Raw genomic sequence first — 14,389 nt, 5'->3', positions numbered from 1 at the left:
AAACGCATAAGCGCGCGGGTCGATTTCATCGATACGACCGATATCTAGGACCGCGCGGGCGAAATCGACCGTCCAATAGAGGCTCTGGGCGTATTCCAACTTCGAACTCGTTTTCCCTTTTCCTCTGGCATTTTAATGGACGGTCGCGATCGCAACGCTACCGACAGATAGATAGAAATCTTTTTCCTGTTCGATGCGTGCCAAAGAGAACGTCGATCGCTATTTTCGACGGGACTGAGCCCCGAAAACTAACCCGAAACGAGATCCACTCTACCGCTGGAACGCGTTCCTAGAATCATCCGATAAACGCCTAAACCTTTTACGTGAAAAAAAATAACCGAATTTCGGACAAAAAACATACAGCGCCCTCTTCGATAAAACATGCACGGAACAAGCTTATATTCGAACCCAAATACGCATCGGGGGTATAATATTGCTTAAATAAAAAGTAATCTTTACAATGTTTTTCGCTGGTATTGATTTGCTTCCTTCGCGTTCGCGTATCTTTGTTTATTTTCACGCGTTTAGGTTATATTTATAATTTTGTGGCTATACCGTTGAGCAGTGCCAGAAACGTTGGGCAACATATTTTTGGTATGGAACACGGTTGTTCTCGCGCAGGGAATAACCGTTTAGGCGTTCAGCTTCTTCGAAAACGAGTCCCGAAACCGTGAATCCGACACGACGATACTCGACTCTCTACCGTCCAGGGAAGAAAAGTTTGCAAGTTCGCGAAAGCCGGGGCAATTAGTTTCGAGGGGCCACCTCTCGTCAGGATTTTCATCGTTCGAATCACGCGCGATTATCGTCTCGGGCCCCCCCCGACATCTCGAGGATTCAATTTAGAATTCAAAACTATTCGCGCGTTTATTTTCGAACCAAGTTTCGGGAGTTTAAAGACCTTAAGATATTTGACCGCCTTCGAGAGTATCCGATTATATCTTTCTCGATTCGATTAACACTCGAACTACCAAACCAGTCAAAATGACCCATAATTTCTAATAAAACTTGTAAAAAATTTATCGTAATTTTCTATAAGAGAATATACATATAGAGAGTATAATATAGAGAGTATATACATATATACATTATAGAGACTATAAACACCTATTTCCATTGCATTGTATATTTCTTCGCGTAACAAATAAACACACTATAATTGTGGGTAGTTCCAGCGTTAAACCTGAACGCTGCTTGATTCTTGGCGGTTCGATTTAAATCGAGTGGACGTCGAACGGAATCTCTCGATGAATAATCGTGGCTGAACAATAGAGAGGACGGAGGAAGACAGTGCCTGACGCGAGTCAACTTGCGACGCCGACCGAACGGCCGCCATTTTCAGACGGCGGGGATAGCAAAGCCAACAGGTACGAAAAAACGTCCAGTCTAGGATTCATTCGCGGGGAGGGGCGGGGGGAAAGAGTGTCGGCGCGCATAGGGAAGGTACGAAGGAGGGTACAACCGCAGACAGGAAGTTGGTCCTTCCTTCCTCGCCGGGCCAATATCCTGAATTACAATGAGCTCGGCGCGCGCTTCCTACCGCTTAAATCCGTCGGTTTCCATATATCGCGTCTATAACGTTCCCCGCGACGACGAAATTCGACGCACGATATCCATAGATTATGGACCACAGAACTCAACAGAAATCTCTTCATTTTGTTGCTAGGCATAGTGGGGAGTCCCATGACTCTTGAATCGCATAATTACGACGACTTATCAACACTAATCTTTAAACACTGTATAGTAAAAAAAGAATCGCAGATATTACGTTTGTAACTAAGCTAATCAAAGGTCATATTTCGTGTTCAATTGTTTCCTTTTTATTTTATTCTAAAAGTTACCGCACAACGTTTGGATCTCAGAATTGTGTGGAATGTTTAGTAATGCAAATTTTCTACACGCTAAAATTTAATCGAACAATCATTACGAAAGTCGAAAATTATCCTTGCAATATATTGTAAATATTACATCTTTTTACTAAAGGTTTTAATCCCGTTAATAAACGAATAAAAATAATAATATCGTTTCTACAGAGCGAGCTCCTCGTAAGCATTCTTCTCGGCTGCCAATGATATTAATAGGTTGCTTTTGTTCGCTGTGTGCCTCGCGAATCTGATCTTGATATCTTATTTATCATTTACACGACCAATTCACCGAGCGTTCGTAACAAGATCAGACCTAACCTCCAAACGAGTCGTTGGAACGACATACGCAACGGGCAGAGAATACTCGAGAGAAAACGTCCTAGTACGTGATATTCCTTTGGATTCTAGATGACTCGTGATTTAACCCTTTCGCTGTCGAGTCCGAGGAGACGGAACGAGAGCGAAAAAAAAAAGCGAGAAGCGACCGTCTGTGTTTTGGTTTCTCGTGGGAACGTCTCGAGCGACCAAGGCCAGTTTTGTTGACTGTAACGGTTATCTCGCGTCGAACACGAATATACCGAGGCAAGGGGTATCGTATTTCGTTGCACGTGCCGCGTTAGAAATGACCGTTACTCCGGCGAAATTATATTACCGATGAATACAAAGAGAGACATTCAAACGTGAAAGTTCGAAACGTGTCGATGGAAGAAGAGTGCAAAGATACACAATGTTGGTCTATAAATATAATTTTTTAGTGGTCAGCGAAAGGGTTAAGTGCCTTTTCTCGATGATAGAAGGTTGACAGGGCTGGTAGTTCTCAGTTGCAACACAACCGTACACCGACGACGATCGAGTAAAATTTTTTAATCTGCTTTTGCATTGGTGTTACTTACGGTTTGCATCTAATTGTAAGTTTGTCGAGACTTACCTTCTTTTACTGTCTCGCTTTGTTCGACTCTCCTTACCAACCCGGGCCTCAAAAATCTTGCTACGATTGGTCCACGATTACTTCGACTCACTCCAAACTCATGCTCCCCCGCTCGGCTATGGCGACGCGTCCCACAATTCGTGTCTCCTCTGGCTGGTCGTACGAGCAACAGAAATGGATTCTCCCGTCTCTGTCGCCTGGATCTCTTATTCGCCTGTTTAATTTACTTGTCTCCAATCTTGTCTAAATCCATCTGTACCCTCTCACCGCGCTATCATATTTCAAGGTTCCGTTTCCTATCCGATCTAACGTTTCAACTTTCTCCGGCGCCGATATAGATTCGTACGCCTCATTCGAACACGCAGCTATGTTTTATAATACCGCGTTGTCGTATTTCCCTGCATGCAGCAGCATCCTATCGTTCGTCCAACGCTCAAGCGAAATTCCAACTCGAGGATCGAGTTCTTTTTTACCTATCGCGAACCGAGCAAGCCAACGCGAAAGTACACATATATCGTGGGAAATGGGGGTACGAAGAGTATGCAACGATCGGGGTAAACTCCCGGGAGTTCGGGATCAAAGAAACGAGCGATAATCGTACGGCGGCATGTTAATTGCACGAAAATTGGCCGGAATAGTCGAGGACAAACAAACACACACACACACACATACACACACACCGCCGATAAGATAAACAAGACGATAAGAGGCACGCGTGCGTTAATTAAGGAGGCCGAGTTCGAAGGCGCGGAACAGAGATTATCGATCTCCGTTTTCTCGTGAGAAATTTCTGGCGAAAACCGATTTTAGACCGTGACCGGGGAGGTCGCGACTCGTCGAACGCCCGAGGCGTGCCCGTTTCTTTTTCCCGCCGCCAGGTGCCGCGCTGATCCGAGAACGATCTCGCAACCCCCGCCCGGTCGCTGATTAACCCCGCTCGGTGGCTGCTCAATCGACGTACGCTGTTTTCTTTCCCCCTCGGGGCGATCGAACGGTCTTCATTTCCTGATTAACCCGGCCGTGCTCTCTCACTCCGCCTCCTCGAAGGCGCCCAAGAACAAGAGAGTGCCAGCCGGAAGTAATCTGTCTTCCTCCGCTCGTGGCGAGAACCACTCTCGCGAAAAGGAGAGTACGAGAGAGGGGAACACGGACGGAAGGATAGAAGCACGTAGAGAGAACGGTCCGCTCGAATTCACTTCGAGTGATTTAAAGGCTGGAATTATCCTTTTCTCTCCTTCCTTTTCGAGCCGTCCTCTCTCCTTGCTCGCCCATTATGTATCTTCTTGCCGCTCGCTCGCCACCCTCGACTCTTTTATATCGTAACACGCCGATGATCCTCCCTACCTTCTGCCTCGTCCGCGAGGAGAATCCTCTCTTCGCGACGCTCCCACGCGAAGACACGCAAACCATCCGAACAGGCATTCTTTCTTTTTCTTTTCTTTTTATCTTCCATCGATTCGCGGCCACTTTCGCCCACTATCGCCGCACGCGTAATTCCACGCCACTCGATACACACCGACTTATCTCTTTCTCTAGTGACCGAGTATAGATCCGATCGATCTCCTAGCGCTCTCGAGTCTCTCGAGACCGATTATCGGCTTTAAGGGGCTATTCCCGTCCACGATTTCGAAAATACACATGCAATTTACTTTCACTTTAAAATATTAATTTATGCATATCGCGGGATGACTCGAACCTTGAGCGAACGTGAAATATTTATTGCTCGCTTGTCAAGATTAATAAGCACTTTGACTTTTACGTCGAGCACGTGACACACGCTGTTTAATTGCTAAATTCTGGATATCGTTTGGGATCATTCTCTCCAGCTGTTCGATGCAAGCCCTAACCTAAAGGTAGATAAATTTCCAACGCCGGAACGCTTCTTCGCTGTTTATTGGCACGTTCGCTCCCTGACCACCGCGACACCGTTTTTATCGGATAAAATATTAATAAGCGCGCGAGACTCGGTCTCTCGATTAACGGAGAACGGAGGTAGGTCGTCGTCGCTCGATATATCCTCGAAAGGACGAGAATAATCGCGGAGATTAACGGCTAGAAAATGGACGTCGCGCGTACTCGTCTCGCGGTTCTCGTTTTCGATCACTGTCCTCGACTATACAGAATGGTTAGGTCAACCCTGGGAAAAATTTTAATGGGAGATTCTAGGGGGCAAAATAAGACGAAAATCAAGAATACCAATTTGTTGATGGAGGCTTCGTTAAAAAGTTATTAACGTTTAAAGTTTCGCCTGTGGAACGGCTGCGTGCTTTGAACTTCAAACGTTAATAACTTTTTAACGAAGCATCGATCAACAAATTGGTATTCTTCATTTTCGTCTTATTTTGGTCTCTAGAATCTCCTACAAAAGTTTTTTCCAGAAGTGGTCGAATAACGTGTAGGTTTCTATTAGTTGTTACGCGAATAAAAATCGAGACTGGTCAGCGCGCGTAAGACGGGAACCATGGATTCGAGTTTGTCGTGGAAGGTGAATTTATAATACGTGGTCGTCGGGTGCCGCTACCTGGCCCCGTGAAAGGTTTCGAAAGTTTTTCCGGGCGCGACTGGAACGGGGGGGAAAAAGACCGCAAAAGCCAACGAGTCGGCCACGGTAGCGCCGAAAGTAAACTTCGCCTCTTTCTCCATTCTTTCCTTCGTAATCTTCACGGACGAGGAGGGAAAACGACGCTATTTTCTCTCTAGTCTCGACCGACGGTGTGTCTCGATTCGTGGAAAGGGTTCGAGAACCCGAACCGGTACGTTTCTCGTTTTTCCCCCTATAAACGGGTACCCCGGGGCTTTTTTACAGTCGACGAGTTGACAAAAAAAAAAAAAGAAACAGAGACTCGCTGCAAAAAGTGTTGACGTTCTGACCCACGAAGTCGAACTCGTTGCTTTTTTCTTTTTCTTTTTCAGGGAGTCGTTCGACGTTTCGTTATTTTTCTCCCCCTGTCTGGTTCCACCGCGACGGAACACGTGCAGAGAAAGAGAGTCGTTTACTTCGGAAAAGTCTTCGTGAATGTTTTCGTTCGTAACGTCCATGTTTTCTCCTTTCGAGCCTTCGTTCCATTCCGAACTGTTTACACGAGTCTTTGCACGGACGTTACAGAAAATCAGCGCGTTTTCGCGAAACCGGTGAAAGTGGAAAAATCGTCGGGAAAGCCCCTAAGAGGCGCGTGGAGCCGACGAGGGTATTCGTCCCACCGATGGCTGTGACGAAAATGAAAAATGAGAGAAATTTTTCCCGAATAATCCCGACTCCACTTTCTCCTTGTCCTCAAAGGATCGCCTACTGCTCTTTCTTCGAAGGAAAGGGACCCCCTGCCAGGCTTGGACCCTGACATCACCTCGAAAGGGTTAAAAATATTTTCCCAAATACAGGGTGTCCGACCACCCCCGGGATAAATTTTAATGGGGGATTCTAGAAGCCAAATAAGATGAAAATCAAGAATACCAATTTGTTGAAGAAGGCTTCGTTAAAAAGTTATTAACAATAAAATCAAAAATTTCAAATCCTTCTGGAAAAATTATTTTCGCATGCAGGGGTCAATTGCGATCATTTTTGGTGGATGGACATACCCCCGAAATCCTGCCCACTTTCTAGAAAAAAATTCGAGATGTGAAATTTTTCGACCGGAAAAAAAAAATTCAAATCGTTTTGGAAAAATTATTTTCCATTGCAGGGGTCAATTGCAATCATTTTTGGTGAGTAGACATACCCCCGAAATCCTACCCAATTTCTAGAAAAAAATTCGAGGTGTGAAATTTTTCGACCGGAAAAAAAAAATTTCAAATCGTTCTGGAAAAATTATTTTTGGTTGCAGGGGCCAATTGCAATCATTTTTGGTGAATAGATATACCCCCGAAATCCTGCGCATTTTCGAGAAAAAAATTCAGAACGAGCGAAACCTTAAATGTTAATAACTTTTTAACAAAGCCCCGATCAACAAATTGGTATTCTTGATTTTTGTCTTATTTCGGCCTCTAGAATCCCCCATTAAAATATTTCCCAGGGTTGATCGAACACCCTGTATACTTTATTTTTAAAATATTTTAAAGCCTTCGTTAACGAAACCATTGTTGCAATCCTCTATTGTGGGAAATTTACTTCTTCGTCTGTTAATTTTAGATATTTTCTCGATGCGTCGAAGCTTGAAATGACTTTCCCTCGGAATAATAAGTAACTACTGTGGCGTGTTTTTTTTAACTCTAATCTGTCACGACATTTTGGCACTCCGGGCGGAGCTCATGGACCGCTTCTTCGGGGATAACGTTTGTAAATATTAGTCGAGCCAATGTTTTTCAAACCGGAGCGTACCATAAATTTTCTCCAAAAAACGCCCCGCTAAACAAGAATTTATGCTAGTCAGAAAAAGATTGCGGATCCGCGGTTCAATTTTAACACCGTCGAGATAAAAATAAACGCAAAGAGTTCTGCAGCGGTTTCCAGGTGTTCGAAGATTTTCGTTTATTACAGAGACTTGTAGAGCAGATTCGGAGTGTCAATTTCATCTTGATAAACCGCTCCCACCAACATTACAAAGTTTGCAAAGACCCCCACCATCCTCGCTTTTTTATCTATGTCGATAGCTTAGCCAAGAAAGTAAAAACAATATCGCTAATTATAGTACACAAGGTTATCGACGAAAGTGAATTCTAAAAGATAGAAATAACAATTTTATAAAGATTATTAAGCCAAACTAATTGGTTGTGGCAAGGCCATCAAATCAACGACATTAATAAATAAAAAATTTACAAAATACGGTAATAAAAAAATTCAAATTTGGATCGAAATGAACCCGGGGGAGTTCGCAAATATACGCGAAATATATAGAGAAATAAATATTAAAAAATTTCATGCTCAAGTTCGGGCTGAGAACCACTGCTCTAACCCCGTAAAAATATTAGTAATCTTCTAATCCGTGCCGTGGCTTTAAATACAGAAATCGCTGGTTTAAACGAAGACGTTTCGAAGCATTCGTCACCTCGGTTCGTATTGTACGAACTGATACACGGGAATAGAAGTTTCAGAGGCGGACAATTAAAAGCAGAAAGTGAAACGCGGAGATAGGAACTGAGATATTGGTGGAAGACGGTAGCCCGCGAAGCGAGAACAGCGATACGAGAGACTAATTTCGTTGGTATTGGGGCAGGTCACAAGGTATTATCTCCTCCCTCCTTGTGTCTCGGGCAAGGAGAAGAAGGAGGAGAAGTAGGTGGAGGAGGACGAGGAGGAGGAGGAGCGGAGGGACCGATAACGGGAGAAATTGCAAAATTATTTGAACAGCCGAATATCTCCGGCGAGTTTACCGTCACCCGAGTGTCCCGTCGTCGAACGACCTTCGCGAGCTGGCTTGCGTAATATTTTTATCGGCCGAAATTACACACACGTACGGCATACGTTGTTCACGCATGCACGCACGCACGCTCTCACTCTCTCTCTCTCTCCTTCTCTCTCTCTTTGTCCGCCTCGCGGAGCTACCGAACGAGAGGAGCCAGGGGCACGTATTTCGGTTGGGCGAGTATGTACGCCACGCACTCTGGCGTACCGATCTCTTCTTTTTCTTTTTCGCCCGTACACGCGTGCCTGTGCACCTTTAGGATCACGCGTATGTACTTCCAACAGTGGGTCACGAAAGCGTTCGATCGAAAAGTTTCGCCAACGACGAGATTCTCGGAAATGAGTCTGGGTTAGGTCGAAACGGTCTAATGTCACGGGAGAGGGCACACCGAGCACTCGAGTCCAACCGTCGAAGAAACGTTCGCGAGAATCGCGCTAAAATGCAATGTAAATATTGTCAGCGTTCGCCGGGCAAGAAATCCAACCTATGCGTGTATCGTGATATCGAACAATTATCGTCTCCCGTCGATAACGTCGTTGCTAATCTCTTCTTTACGGACACTTATACCGAAATCGTTAGTAACTGTCGACGTTACCGATTGTCGCCCGGCGAGCGAAATATTTCTACGATCGAGGAACGAGAGCTCTTCGATAATAGCACCGGTCTCACGATTGTTCCCGTACGAAGAGTTCACATGCATTTTATTCTCGACGAGCAAACATGCTTTTGACCCTTAACAATTGTGATTCGGGTTTCAAATAAAGTAAGGTTAAGAACAGAATTACTATCATATTTTCGCTTCTGTGCATATCTGTGACCGAAATATGTCGTTTTATAATTATTGCAAAGAAATAAGAATTAGGAAACAACTTCGTTTAACCTCCTGTTTCTCATCGTTCCCTCTTTCCTGCCAAGAATAACAACACCGTTAAGACCGATAAACATATTAATTTCTCGCCAAACGTTATCGTACGTAACGTAATAATAATTTTCTCTGTATTTCAAACACTCGAAAAGAGTCGATTTCGTGTTTGGTACTTTTCCTTTCGAACTGGGGAGGAGGTTCGCTCGGACGGTCTCGCGTGAAAATTAAGCTGTTAATTATGGTGGAATCGCCGTAAGGTCGACCGTAGTCTCGGCGAGAGAGCAACGAGAAGGTCGACGATCGAAAAAGAGACGATGCGGTGGTCGGTGCACCGTAAATTTCATGCTCGCGATCAAAGGAAGATGTACGGTCTCGCGCGGTTCGACTGTCATTGTTTCGTGCGGTTTTCGATCGCGCATAATGGCGGCGAAAATGGGCGCGAAAATAGAGAAACTCAGCAAGATGGACTCACGGTATCGTCTCATAAGATTCTTCTTGTAGGGTTTGGTGCCCGGCGGTCTGGACCTCGACCTCGTGGTACCGTCCTTTTGATTGTTGTCTGAACACGAGTCGTCCGAGTCTTCGGAGCAGGTACGATCCTCCCTCTCCTGGGAGTATTCGGTGGTCGTCGCGGCGACGAAGCATCCTCGTAACCTGAGCGCGGCCGCGGCGTTCCCGTAGTCGTCGATCGGTTCCTTCCGGTCGTGATCCTGATCGTTCTCCTCTCTGGAGAACTCCGCGTAGTCTCCCACCCTAACGCTCAAGTCCAACGGTTGATCCTCGAGCATCGTTTCTACCGTTTGCCGCCTCCTCGTTTCTTCCTTGCTGCCAGTCTATCCGTGCGTAGATCCACGGCTACCACACAACTGTTGCCATTTTGATCATCAACGATTCGCGTTCGACGCACGGTCGAGACAATTGAACATTACACAAAAAACGACTCTCGCGATACTCGACCGGGCTTTCTTGTTCGACTCGTCGAAATTCACCGTTCACTCGAGAAAGAACACAGGGATTTAACGCGATCGGACGCGAACTGTACGATCGAACAACGGGTAACGGATAGTCGGATGTAAGCGCGGCGAAAGACAGAGAAAGGGAGAGAGAAAGAAAAATGGAGGAAATGTCACCGACCGAGATCCCCGAGTGTCTCTCGCGATCCACGGCCACTTTGCTTTCCCACCGGATCGATCGACGGGAAAACTCGATTACACTTTCGAACGAAATCCGTCTGGAAACGCGATTAGAGAGCTCGAGTTCGAGCTCGGCGGGAACGAACGAAAGTAAAGAGGACAGACGTCTTCGTGGGAGGTATAACTCTTCCGGCGGTGTCTTCGTCCCGTGTGGCACGCGTGACGCACAGCCGGATACTCTGCCGGCAGGCGGTCAGCTTCTCGCGGGCAAACAGTTTTCGATACTAGCGACGTTCTTCGCCGCGGCCGCTCGTTTCGATCGGTCGATCGTTCCCTGTCGTACGTTTCCTTCTGCTCGAGTCACCGGCGTCGTGGGTCGTTTACACTTGTCGCGCGAGAAACGGTCTGACAGGCGGTCGGTTGAATCGCGGCGAGGTTTCACAACGACTGGTCTATTCGGCCAGGGCCATCCGAATGAAATATGTAAATCGGTTCGCGCGTAACCACTTGCGGAGAGACGAAAAAATATGCTCCCTCTTCGCTTCACTGTGTATGGTACGTATGATACGCGGCGGTGTATCGCGGAGGAGCCCAGCACAACAGGCAGAAAGAGAGAAAAACGCGAGTGCAGAAACTATCGAAGCGTATCCACGTTCTCCGCGCCGAGGCTACGGTCGCCGGTGGCACACTGACTGACTCGGAACCGGGCTAGCCCGCTAGTCCAGACTCGTTCACTCACTACTCCAGACTCACACTCCAACTCCGCGCGACGGACTCGCTCTCGCTCGCGCTCGTGCACCGCACACTACTTCTCGAGCCGCCAGTCGACCGCGTTCGGCACTTTCCGTCGGCCGACTTCGGTTCTTTTCGGGCTGTACGCCGCGCCTCGATCAGAGCCGCCGGCTTCACGTACACGAGCGGCACCCACACACAGTGGCGAGCCGTCCGTCGCTCGAGATGCGCGGATGCGTAGCCTACCGCAATGTTCGAGCTCGTGATGCCCTCCCTCCCCACTTTCAGCTCGAATCTCTCCCTCGTGTCTTTTTTTCCCCCCTTCGTCATTTTTTCCCTCTTGCTCGTCTCTTTACCTCTGTCTCGCTCGCCGCGTCTCCTCCTCGTCCTTCGTTCGCGCTAACCCCCGGGCCCTTTTTCCCTCCGTCTTTATCTCTCGTTCCCGAACGGTCTCTCCGCGAGCCCCGCGGACTATTATTTTTCCGTCTATTGGGATAGGACAGACGACGAAAACGGTCCGCGGCGTTCGGCGATGACGTAGCCGCTCTCGTGACATTAACCTTCGATGCTAGAAACGGCCGCGTGAAATACGAGTCGTTTAACCGGGGAGCTTTTTTCAGAGCTGCGAGCGCGGATGGTTCGAGGGAAGAGCGAGACACGCCTGGCCTGGCTCGTTTGTTCAAGGTTCGCGACAATTTGTCGTCGGCTCGGACACGATAGAACCAGCCCGAGAGATCGCTTCTTTCGTGGGATGCGCGAACGCGCGCGCTCTGTTCGTGTCTCCTCGGTCCCTGACATTGTCTTCCCGAGGATGAATTCGAGCGGCGGGAGCAGGTTGCGCCGTGTTGCATGTATAGCGCGGAGGAAGGCGCGGGCGCAGAAACGAGACTGGAACGATTGCGTATGCACGGTGTACAATAGGTGAACGTGCGTACGAGGTCGCTGCGGAAAGGAACTTCCAATTCGACGTGTCTCGTTGCAGCCGGTAAATACAGGTGCAAACCGAGAACGTCGGAAGTGTTTTTGCAACGGAGTATACAAAGCGAACCTTGAGAATGACCGATTTCGTAACCCCGCCGCGGCTCTTTGGCGTCGCTTCTATTGCAGCGTAACCCGAAACACGGTCGCAGAGGTTGCGAGACCGTACAGTAAACGTTATGGTAAACACATGCCGACATTCCTTCGGACATTTTCTTCGGCCCGGTTGCATAAAGATACGTATTGGCGCGCTCGTCTTCCTTCAAATACGTTTACGCGTTAACCCCTTAACGATCGGACACTTTTCAGATTTAGAATTTCAATTAACACGGTTGGTCGTTTTTCAGCGACTCGTCTGGATCGTTCAAACGCCCTACTCCGTCGGTATCGGCCTCTTACCGAGCGCATTAGCAACATTTACGAGCCGCGACCTATTAACACGAATAAAGGAAAATCTTGTCCTCTCTCTCCTTCCCTCGGTTCGCGAACATTTTTTGCACGAGTGCACATTCTTTTACGATAAATCGCGCAACGCGTTTGGGCAGCGGTTTTTGTCTCGTTAACTCTTTGCGGCACGGCTGACCATCTAGAAATTGTCCACTCGAGCACAATGGTTACCATCACGTCCGATTCAACGGTTTAACCCATCTGTCGGTTGCCGGTCGTACGTAACAACGAATTTTACGGCTTTTCGAGTACGACTGACACCAATCTCCCCATGTCCACTGATTTCCTGAACGATTATTTCGCTGATTCGAACAACGACGATTCTCCGTATCGGGATATTTTTTCTAGGCTACGTAACAATGTGTTTTTTTTGTGAATTACGACATCGCGGTAACGTTTTTCACGGAATAGAATGGTAATGAAGTCGGTGGGGATCGTTTAGAGGTTAGGAGGCGTCGGTCGTTGAATCTGTCGCGAGAATGTTCTCGATCGCCGTGAAACGAAACGACAACGATAGGAATCGGACATAAATCGTGGCCGATTATCAGCCGGGCCCTTATCGGCTATCTGACAATGCGTGTGCGTGCACGAGAGGCCTCGCCGCGCGAGAAAACGCCGCGATATCGTCTCGAGGCGGTCGTCGTTCGATAAATCGCGTCTCTTTATGCCACGCTGACCGCGGCAGCGTGCATTATACCCCGGCGCTGACGATTTCGAGATTTCATCCTGGAAACGTAACGAGCCACGAACAGGGTACAGGGCCTCCTCTCGACCGAGGGTTTCGACTTCCCCGATCCTTTTCCCCGATAACGAGAAAACTGGCTGGCCTTAATCGGGCTTCCTGCCGCCGTGGATGCGATTCCATTGTTGCCGAAAACGCAACAGGACACACACACAGACAGACTGGGAGGCCACGGAGCATCGTTTCCCGGCAGAGCTCGCGCGTCGCGATCCAGCAACTTCGCGGAAGCCGCTCGTACGGACGAGAATCGCGATTCTAACCTCTCTTTCGGCAGAAATTTATGTAATTATTTTTAATCGCGTATCTATTTTATTCAAAGCGATCACGTTGTATTAGTAACAAAAAAATGTGTGTAAATATTTGGATCGAGGGTGTGAGATGATTTACTTGGAAGCGGTAGCGACCGATCCGTCTCGTATCAGGCCTCTCGCTGTCGACCACGATAACTCCAAAGCGTTATCGTGGTTTGCACAGCTTCTGAATTGCAGGAACCATCCAACGATTTAAATTTATCTCGAAACTGGGTCAACCTTTTAAGATCACGCTCTTTTCGACTCGAAACACAGTCGACTAGTGGACGACGTTTGAGAATCGCTGCTCGGGGAGCGATCGTCGCGACAACGATCGGTGGTTCGTTCGTTATCTGGCGCTGTTTTAAAAATATAGTTTGCGACGTATGCCGATTGCAGCGCCAAAAGCGATCTGTGTTTTCGTAACAATATACGGTTGATAGGTGCCGAATGCTGCGATATAGAGACAATCTTTTGTTTAGACCGACGAAGCCATCGAGCCGTGGGTGGCACGAGGCAGACTAAATACTCCATTCAAAGAGATACATCGAAATAAACAAGAGATTCGATTCCGGGCGAGTATTTTTCTTGCCCACTGATCGAAAAAAACCGCCAACCTACAATCTGGACTACCACCGCTGCGAATAAAATTTAACCAAACACGTTTCAGCGCTCGAGGGTCACCTAACCTGCAAATCAGCTGCGTTCGAGGATTCAAGACATGGACGAAACGTCGAAATGAGGACTGTAACTCTAAATTATCTTGTAAAATGTACGAAACGGATATCGAGAAAATCCAAGGTGCGAAATTCCACCGAGCTCGCCGGAGGGTTGATATTTATTTTCGTTCGAAATATTTCCCAGCTATCGTTCCTCCATCTTTCGGACGGCAAACGGACCACACGGTTCGTCTTTCGAATCGATGAAGTCATCCACCAAGATTTTTCGACGTCGACGAGAGTTTCGAAAAAACTCGTGCCGTATCCTCATACGGGAGTGTTCGCGAGGAATTTAGACATTTTCGAACGCGAAAAATTCGCTGAATCTCGCAAGGCCGTAGCCAAGGAGGC

The 14,389-nt window shown here is 47.4% G+C and overlaps 1 protein-coding gene across 3 annotated transcripts in view; it reads right to left on the bottom strand.

Annotated features, from left to right (window-relative positions):
- Nucleotides 1-14,389, bottom strand: part of LOC122398359 (ecdysone-induced protein 74EF-like) — a 177,321-nt gene that overhangs the window by 59,433 nt on the left and 103,499 nt on the right. The window contains exon 1 of one of the 3 annotated variants that reach the window (XM_043398133.1): nt 9,470-10,196. The exons of the other annotated variants lie outside the window; for them this stretch is intronic. Within the exon in view, the coding sequence (XP_043254068.1) occupies nt 9,470-9,785 (316 nt within the window). The 5' untranslated portion in view covers nt 9,786-10,196. Of the gene's footprint in view, nt 1-9,469; nt 10,197-14,389 lie in introns of those variants that run through there. 3 annotated transcript variants of the gene reach the window in all.

Source organism: Colletes gigas, unplaced genomic scaffold (genome assembly GCF_013123115.1).
Source record: "Colletes gigas isolate AHSC1104 unplaced genomic scaffold, ASM1312311v1 Colletes_gigas_Sc00011, whole genome shotgun sequence".
NCBI lineage: Eukaryota > Metazoa > Arthropoda > Insecta > Hymenoptera > Colletidae > Colletes > Colletes gigas.
Note: the sequence above shows the minus strand (reverse complement) of the source record. Positions and strands in the feature narration are given on the sequence as shown.